Here is a 9314-nt window from a genome sequence, read left to right as displayed (position 1 = left end):
CTCTAGTCACTTCTCTTCTCTTGTCTCTCACTTCTCTTCTCTAGTCTCTTCTCTACTCTAGTCTCTTCTCTTGTCTCTCTATTCTCTTCTCATCGCAACAATCTGTAAGGTAAAGGGAAGTGAACGTGGTGATCGTGGTGCTCAACCACTATTAGAGTAAGAGAATTCAACAACAAACAACATCTCCAAATCAAGGTAAGTGTGATAATGCAAAAAGATTATTTTATGTGAAAAATCTTATATAATGTGAAAAAGAATGTAGATTATGAAAATGATGATATAATAATGAAAAAAATATAGCTTATGCAAAATATGATAGTTACAAATCCCCTTTTGTCATTTTTGTCATTTTAGGATAAAAAACACCAATGTCTTCCTCATCAAGTGATGAAGTTGATGAAGCTTTAGAAGAAATGGTTGACCAAGTAGTTGATAATTTCATCGACTCAGTGATTCATGCTCACCCCAACAAGCAGAAAAGAGGTGCTTATATCGAAAGAGATCGGGAACAAGGACACAATCGGCTATGGAACGATTATTTCAAGGAAAATCCTACATACCCACCGGAAATGCTTAGGAGGCGTTTTCGAATGAACAAGCCTTTGTTCCTCCACATTGTCGAACGTGTAAGTAATGAAGTTCCATACTTTCAGCAAAGACGGGATGCTTGCGGAAGGAACGGGCTATCTGCACTTCAAAAGTGTACGACAGCTATACGTATGCTGGCATAGGGTCAATCGGGAGATACATATGACGAATATCTCCGCCTTGGTGACAGTACATCACGTTTATGTTTGGAAAATTTCACTAATGCAATAATACAATTGTTTGGAAATGAGTATCTACGAAGACCTACACCTGAGGATCTTCAACGATTAGCCAAGGAGAGATAGTATTCATGTCGGTGATATGTTAGCCATGCGCAGAGAAGTTCGAGATCAAGACAAGCATGCTCGTCTGAAAGCTGATTTAATGGAAAATATTTGGCAAAAGTTTGGTGATGAAGATGAATAAGCTTTGTATGTTCTTCAATTTCTCAATTTATGTAATCTACTCTTAATGTATTGAATAAAAAGTTTTCAAATATTTTATAATATATTTTAATGTTTTATTCATGTATTCTGAATATTTTGAATTTTTTTAAAATTATAATAAATATTATTATTTTATTCCTATGAACTCTTTCTTGAAGTTCACCAATGCAGAAAACAACAAATACAGGTTCATAACTATTCATGGACCCACCAAAATATATTAAAAAATCTTTATGAACTCCAAGGGGATTCACCAATGCTCATGCTCTAAGGATTAGCTTCGTTAGGTGCTACTAACCTATCTATCACTACTTCAATAATTAATACTAACATAGCCAAAACTAATACTAATTTCTCCTATCAAAACATGTTACTTTTTCTAAACAGGAATTGATTACTTAGATAATTTAATTAAGTTGTTAATCATAAGGAACAGATCACTTCAAGCTGGGAGTGACAGTTAGATTCATAGAACTGGCTCCTTTGCTTGCGGAAGTAGTGGATAAGAAAATTACATAAGGAAATTTCCGAGAAGCAGAAATTACATTAATCAATTTATTTTTTCTTATTATTATTTCCAATAAGAGTAAAATATAAGATTCAATATTTCCTCGTTTTTTTTACTATCTATAAACAATATTTTTCTTTTTGTTTACGTAAAAAAAGAAGATAAAAATAATCCAAAGTCCACTCCAATCATTTTCATTACAGACTCATCAGCTAATGATCGATCACTAGCTAGCTGATCGGTAAAAATAAAAATAAAAAAATCACAACGGCGACTTTGTTTCTTCGCCGGAGAGCTGACTTTTCCCAAGTGTATCATCGCAAGAAACTTCAAATACTTGATCGGCCGGTAAGTTCAGGTCAAACCCGTGGTTGTTACTACCGTTACCGTTAATATTGCTATTACCGTTACCACCGTCGTAATGACACCGTTTGTGACCGCCCAACGCTTGACCAGATGGAAACGACTTAAAACAGATGGAGCACTTATGAGTCTTTCCACTATGACCAATCAAACCGTTACTAATATTTCCGTTATTAGTAATGGAACCGTTACCACTGTTATTATGACCGTCGTGGTTATTATTATTATTATTACTAACCGGTTTCCGGTGACTGGTTTTGTGTCCACCTAACGCTTGGTAAGACGGGAAAGATTTGCCACAGACTGAGCACTTGTAGTCTCGATGGTGGTGATCAGACGGTGGATGAGGAGGAGAAGAGTGATGATCATCATCGGAGGAGCCACGAGCAAGCATGAGGAGGCAGAGAGCAAAATACTCTTCTTCGGAGGGAGGATTGGATTGATCATCTATACGGTGTCGTTTTGTGCGTTTTCTTTTGGTCCACGGCTCAAGATTCTCCGGCTCGGTTAGGAATGGAGAGGGAGCGGTGGTGGTGGAGTTCGGAGAATTGAGAGTGTCGAGAGCCATATATGATCGCCTTTGATTAATTGATGATAGAGAGGGAGATTTGTTTTATAAAAAGAAGATAGAGAGAGTGAGTGAGCTGGTGAGGGAGTGAGATGAGATGTGAGAGCACGTCTTTGTTATAATTTTTGGGTGATTAAGAGAGGGAACGTGGGCTCTAAGTGATCAAGTGATGCTTCTTCCATATCCATTTATATCTCATCCTGTTTTTATCTTTAATATAATTATTTATAATTGAACTAATTATATTCCCTACATACAAAAAATAATACAAAAAACTGAAATCTAAAACCATGTTAGATCGAGCTAAACATATAAGTACATTGAAACTCCAAATTGATTAGTTACATCAAAGACTTAGAAAATAACATCTTTTCAATAGCAACAGCTTATTATATTATAATGTGTAATCTACGAATGCCTATTTTAAAATGATGTGCGGTGGGGAAAAATCATGTAACTATATAGGTATTAGAGTCTAACATCGAACTTTATTGAAAAGTCGAAAAAGGTAACACATTCACAAAGATGGAATACTAAGTACTTATCAAAGCTGTGCTAATTTTGGCGATAGGTAGCAGTCCAAATCATGATCTGATCATCTAATTCAATTTATCCACATTTTCTAGTAGCAAAATTTATATGAATCAAAGAAAAAAAGGACAATCACAGATTTCAAAAGATAATATTTAATAACACTAAATATATTTTACAGTAATACCTTTGTGTTGGATCGTTCTTATTAGATAATCACAAAAAAAAAAGATAATCACAAGAATAACTGACTTTGTAGAACTGACTTATTAGATAATACCTTTGTGTTGGATCGATCTAATAATGCTTTATATATTTCTTATGGTGTTAGTTGCTAGTTTTTGACACAAATTTTGTTTTCAGTTTTTCTTTTGTTATTATATTTTACGTAGAACTGACTCTGGGCATATAATCCAATGAAATATAAAATTTGACCCTCAATTTTTTTTTAATAAAAGTATGTATATATTTTATAATTTTAAATTATAACTTTTTTAAAAAGTTTACACTAAAATATTTAAAACTTCTTAAATTTCAAAGCCGATCCTGATTCTAATAGTAATTTAAACACATCTATGGTATTACTTATATAAAATGAGGAAGGCATAAAATGCAACATGTGTTGTTGATGAAGTTTTTGAGTTGCCAATAACTTCGGAGTTGGTTTAAAGGCTTGGCCATTGGTCAAGTTAGCGAATCTTTTCACTTGTCATGTGTGGCGTTGGGTCATAACCGAGCTGTCGTTTTTTCATTGGTTAGCAACTCTAGTTGGGACACGTGGTTTGTAACAAATGGTGGAAGTGGATGGGTATTTGGTGGAGACTTAAAAAAGACGGTACGAGACTTTCTTAAGTCTCAGGCTACTACATTGGTTGTGATCACCCACTTCATTCTCTCTCTCACTTTTTTTTGTTAAATATGTATAAACATGTTTGCTTGTAAGTTGCTATTTTGTTCTACAGACTACAACCAAAGGGTTTAAATCCTATAGCTAGGCTTATTAAACAAATATAAGTAACAAAATTTCAATTTTGGACCCTGGAACTTAAGATGTGATCAATTTCTTTTCAAAAGTTTTCTAGATTTTCCACTCTTTTTTTCTATTATCATGAACAACTTTATATTTTAGAAAAAGAGATATATACATATTGAGAACGGATGAGTTTGAATCCCATAGAAAAGAAGTGGAGACAGTTACATGGGATGATAATGATGTAAAATGGACACTTGAGATAAGAGAGGTCCCGGGAGCAAGTGAGTGAGTGAGATAAAATAGAGGAAAAATGTAAGAGTAAATAAAAGTGAGCTTATTTAATTATGTTAACTAAAAAGTTATCTTATTTAGCTATGTTAACAGATGTGTTTTCTACACGAAATCAAAGTGAGCTTATTTAATTATGTTAACTCAAAAGTTATTTTGTTTTTGATAAAAAATAAGTTATTTTGTTAAATTTTCAAAAAAATATTTAAAAACGATGTTTTATGTTTTAGCACAAAACATAATTACATTTATTATATTTTGGACACCGCAATCCTTGCATTTCTCTGCTGGGATTCTTTTCAACTATTTTTCTTAGAAGAATAGATGTATCTCTACTGCTAATTTAATTGTATCCACCAGTGATCACTTTCCTCGAACTACTTACTATATGGTCCATGAGAGTCCACCGAATCGACGGGATTGTTGGCAATACTGTTGATATAAGATAATCAAGCTACACTAACTAGAACACACAGTAACACAGAGATATTTTTTTTCAATGAATTCGACTAGATTAATCCTTTTAAAAGCACATACAAGTTCTTCTTAAAAGCAATCATTCAAGCAAGTTCAAGACAAACCTTGACTTGTTGACTAGTCTTCCTCGTTCATAGACTTCACGTAGTCTATAAACCACTCAAACCCTTAACCCTTAGTGGCTTTGCTTCTCCTTATTCGGACTTGCAAACCTCCTATTGCTAAAAGCTCTCTATGTGTGTTACCACGCCACACCGTGCCAAGCCTTCTCTTTATATTCTTTAGAGGAGAAACCCTAGACATAAAATCTATTTAATGGAAACTTTCCATATCTTCTTCTTCAGCGAATAAGCCAATCTTTCTTTCTTCTGAGTTAGATTGCTTCTTCTCCAATTCTTCCTTTAAACTGACTCCTTCAGTAATTCTTCATTGAATGCTCATTAACTCACCCGACCAGCTTCTTGTATCCTCATCTGATGTCGTAGTTCATGTCGTGCTTCATGAACTACTACAGCTCCGTCTTGACTATACATCTTCAATCTCTTCCTTTTAATCATTGCGTCTCATAAGTACCTAAGATGAAGTCACATACACAACACAGGGATTCGCAACAAACACGAGCAAACACATATAGGCATGAAGCAACCAAAAGCATACTTATATTATCTTAATAGTTGGGTTCAAGTATTTAATACATCTTAACAAAGACAACACACATAAATACTCCCCCATAAACCATGATCAGTCTGAATAATAAGATAAACACAATTGAAGCAAGTGGTGCAATCGGAAAGTACATAAAGCAAATAAACATCAAAGGTTGCTCCCCCACAAACTTAGCCCTTCTTCATCTTAATCCTCATCTTCTCCCCCTGCTTGTGAGTACAAGGGTTAAAAACGAATGTAAACACAAGAGTCACAAAAGAATAAGACGTTACTAACCTGCAACAGAGCGACTCAGATCCTGAACAATGTCAGTCAGTGCTTGAAGAGCTCGGGTGGTTTGCTGTAAGTCCTTGTGAAGATCATCCTGAGTCAGTACTCCTCGAGGTATGGAAACAGAGCCAAGGTCATGCACACTGAAACGTCGCGGTCCTGTGGTGGTGCTTGGAGTCGGAGCACTTGAGGATGATGGCAAAGGGTGTGACACGCGAGCTGATCTTGAGGAAAGTTTTCCTTCCCCTCCCTTCTTTGCCTTACCCTTTTCTTTAGCGAGACGCTGTTCATAGATCTCACCAACCCGTTTGTCCTTTGTATAGACCACTGGACCCTGAGCTTTCTCACCCGGAAGAAGAGAGACACGATGTTGCTTCTGGAGGACACTCATGATCAAGCGAGGAAATATCAACCAGCGAGAGTCATTCTTCTGCACCACACCAAGATTCATGACTTTCCTGAAGATCAATCTTCCCATATCAACTCGGATTCCTCGAGCCATCTTGTAGATCAACCGTGCTCGATCAACAGAGACATGTGTCTTGTGTATAGACGGGATCCAATTGTAGGCAGCAATGATCATGAGGGCACCGTAGCGGGGAGACAAGTCAGCAGTGGTCAGATTGTCCCATTCTTTTCGAGTTCCTTCAGTGAGAAACTCAGCCAACTCAGACTTCGAGATGCTATCAAGAGTGGTCTCTTCTTCTACCTCATCTTCATCCAGAGGTTCGACATGCAGAGCCTCGTTGATCATTGTTGGTGAGAACTCATACGTGTGACCACGTACTTGGACCGCTACCTCCTCTGCATCTGCTTCAACCTTTGTGTCAGGAAGACCTGCATAGAACTCAGCAACGACTTGTTCAACATAGTTTTCGACTGCTGAGACTGTGGTTCCCATAGAACCTTTTGCGATGATCTCAACATAGCCCCACTGATCCTTCTCAGTCATATCCACAGATCTCTCGGCTATGAGGCTCCGACGCATAAATTGCTGAACCCTCTCGGTGACTGGAGACACTTCAACCACAGCACTTCACTCAGATGCTTTCCTGGATCGAACACGGCTTGAAACAGAGGTATTCTGAGCAAGGACTGGAGGACTCAACTCATCAGTCGATGGTTCCTTAGATGTGGACTTAGAGACGCCAGATTTACTCGTCTTGCGTCGCTTTGAAGATCCTAATCCCAATTTCTTCATCATCCGCTTCTTCCTGCTTCGTTTCTCAGTGATTTCTTCAGCAGATGACCCGAGAGAAACTACATCCTCAGCCCCTGCCTCAGATCGATTCTGACTCTGCTCTTCTGCCTTGTCACCAGAGTCAATCTTTTCATCAGGGCAAAGAAGCAAAAGAGGGTCGGATACCTGATTTGGTTTTTCAGATCTGAGTGATTCAGACGGCGTAGCGTCGAGTGGGGCAGATGGAGACTTAGGCGGTGTTGGGTCAGTCGATGTCGTAGCATCTGGAGCAATCGGAACCTCTTCTTGGACAGAGGAGACTTGCTGATCACCGCTTTCATCAGACAGAGCCTTCTCATGCGCAGTGTTGAACTCGTCTAGTTCCTCCGTGACCTCTGGGAGCAGGTTCGTTGTCGGTAAATCATTTCTCGGAGGAGTTGCCTCAGATCCTTCATCAGCGAGATGGGGTCTTGGTGATTCATCCTCTGCATGTGACGAGGAAGCAATTGCAACGTCACGTTTAGCCATCTGCTTCGTTCTCACCATAGATGTCAAGAAATCGCCTTTTTGATTGAGAGCAAAAGAGACGGTGAGGAGCAGTTCTTGATTTTAAACAGTAATCGTTTAGGGTTTCTGATTCACAACGTCCCTTAAGAGGGAAACTCAATCAACTTGTCCGAAATTGCAAATCCGGTCCCTCTTTGTTAGCCTTTTTCCTTATTTGACCTGTACTTTCAAATTCTCTTATCCAAACCCAAGGTCATTCAAGCACATTTGTGAATCAATCGTGTATCACAAGACTTTCAGAATAGTAATCAAACATGAGTTAACAAACTCCCAATTGGCCAATTTTGATCTCATAATTTAAACAAAATTCGTTGTACCTTTTAAGATGAGTACTGCAAGACTTGGCTCAGCACTTGATTCAGGTTGCACGTATCACTCTTTGAAGATTTTACGATTTGGTGCACCTGATTATCTTTTTATGGCTAGCTTTCACATTACCATGCCTTTATCAATCATGTGGGGTTTTCAACCTTTATCTGCGTGCTGTGAAACCCATATTGTCACCCTTGTTTTCCTTTTTTTTTTTTTAAGCATCTTTCTGAAACATAACTGGCTCTTTTAAGATTAGGGAGGGACCACAGATTGACGCAAAACCTGTACCTCACATATTGACGGCACAACAAGCAGCTCTTTTCCACAGCGTTCTCAGGTCCAAACATAATCTGAATTATACGTACATCCTGAGCAAGTACCTTCACTAACATCTGCACATCTTGACTCAATGGTCAAGGTTACACACTCCAATTGCATTTCTTAGAGTAATAAAACGGGTGTATTCAAGAGATTTAGTAAATATATCAGCCAATTGAGAATCAGTAACTACATGATCGATGACTACCTGATTGTCTTCAACTAATTCTCTGATGAAATGGTGCCTGATGTCAATGTGCTTTGTTCGCGAATGCTGAACTGGATTCTTTGAGATATCGATTGCACTTTTATTGTCGCAGTATACAAGAAGAGGACCAGCGTGCATTCCATAATCAGCTGACATTTGTTTCATCCAGATCAGTTGTGAACAACAGCTTCCCATAGCGATATATTATGCTTCTGCTGTAGAAAGTGATACAGAGTTTTGCTTCTTACTCAACCATGAAATGAGATTGTTTCCAAGAAAGAAACATCCTCCACTTGTGCTTTTCCTGTCATCAGCACATCCTGCCCAGTCTGCATCACAGTAGCCCACCAAGTTCTCATTCGAGTTTCTTGAGTAGTACACTCCAAGGTTCTCTGTTCCTTTGACATACTTGATGATTCTTTTCACAACATTTAGGTGAGACACCTTCGGTTTAGCTTGATATCTTGCACAGACCTCAACACTGAATGATAGATCCGGTCTACTAGCAATGAGATATAGTAAACTCCCAATCATCCCTCGATAAAGCTTTGTGTCAACATCCTCTCCTGCTTCATCTCGTGCAAGTTTCAAGGTGGCACTCATAGGTGTTTTGGAGATCTTGCTGTCCGTAAGTCCAAATCGTTTCACCAGACTTTGTGCATATGCGGCTTGAGATATAAATACTCCTTTCTCTGATTGATCAATCTGTAGCCCCAAGAAGTACTTCAGCTCACCACACATACTCATCTCAAATTCTTGTGTCATGTTCTTCACAAACTCGTCTACCATTGATTGAGATGTGCTCCCAAAGATTATATCATCCACATAGATCTGAACAATAATTATGTCCTTCTGTTTTTCCATGAAGAACAAGGTCTTGTCTACACTTCCTCTGATGTAGCCACTGTCCACAAGGAATCCAGTAAGTCTCTCATACCAAGCCCGAGGTGTCTGCTTCAATCCATACAGAGCTTTCTTAAGTAGGTACACATGATTGTGATGGATTGGATCCTCAAATCCCTTTGGTTGTTCTACATACACTTCTTCTTGC

General features: G+C 38.1%; 1 protein-coding gene across 2 annotated transcripts; it reads right to left on the bottom strand.

Moving 5' to 3' along the window:
* Positions 1–1702: 1702 nt before the first annotated feature.
* LOC106294790 (zinc finger protein AZF1-like) lies at positions 1703–2617 on the bottom strand. 2 transcript variants are annotated; one of them, XM_013730459.1, is made up of 2 exons: positions 2144–2617; positions 1703–2008 (listed from the first exon to the last, which is right to left on the bottom strand). In XM_013730459.1, exons 1-2 carry the CDS (start codon positions 2471–2473, stop codon positions 1805–1807), a joined length of 534 nt encoding a protein of 177 aa, XP_013585913.1. In that variant the 5' UTR covers positions 2474–2617; the 3' UTR covers positions 1703–1804. The 2 variants fall into 2 exon arrangements, with proteins under 2 accessions (XP_013585913.1, XP_013585905.1); XM_013730451.1 differs by having other exon boundaries at positions 1703–2617.
* Between the last annotated feature and the right edge of the window lie 6697 nt (positions 2618–9314).

The sequence above is a fragment of the Brassica oleracea genome, chromosome C1 (genome assembly GCF_000695525.1).
Source record: "Brassica oleracea var. oleracea cultivar TO1000 chromosome C1, BOL, whole genome shotgun sequence".
In the NCBI taxonomy this organism is placed as follows: Eukaryota; Viridiplantae; Streptophyta; class Magnoliopsida; order Brassicales; family Brassicaceae; genus Brassica; species Brassica oleracea.
The sequence above is the reverse complement of the archived record's forward strand: the minus strand, read 5'-3'. Positions and strand labels throughout refer to the sequence as shown.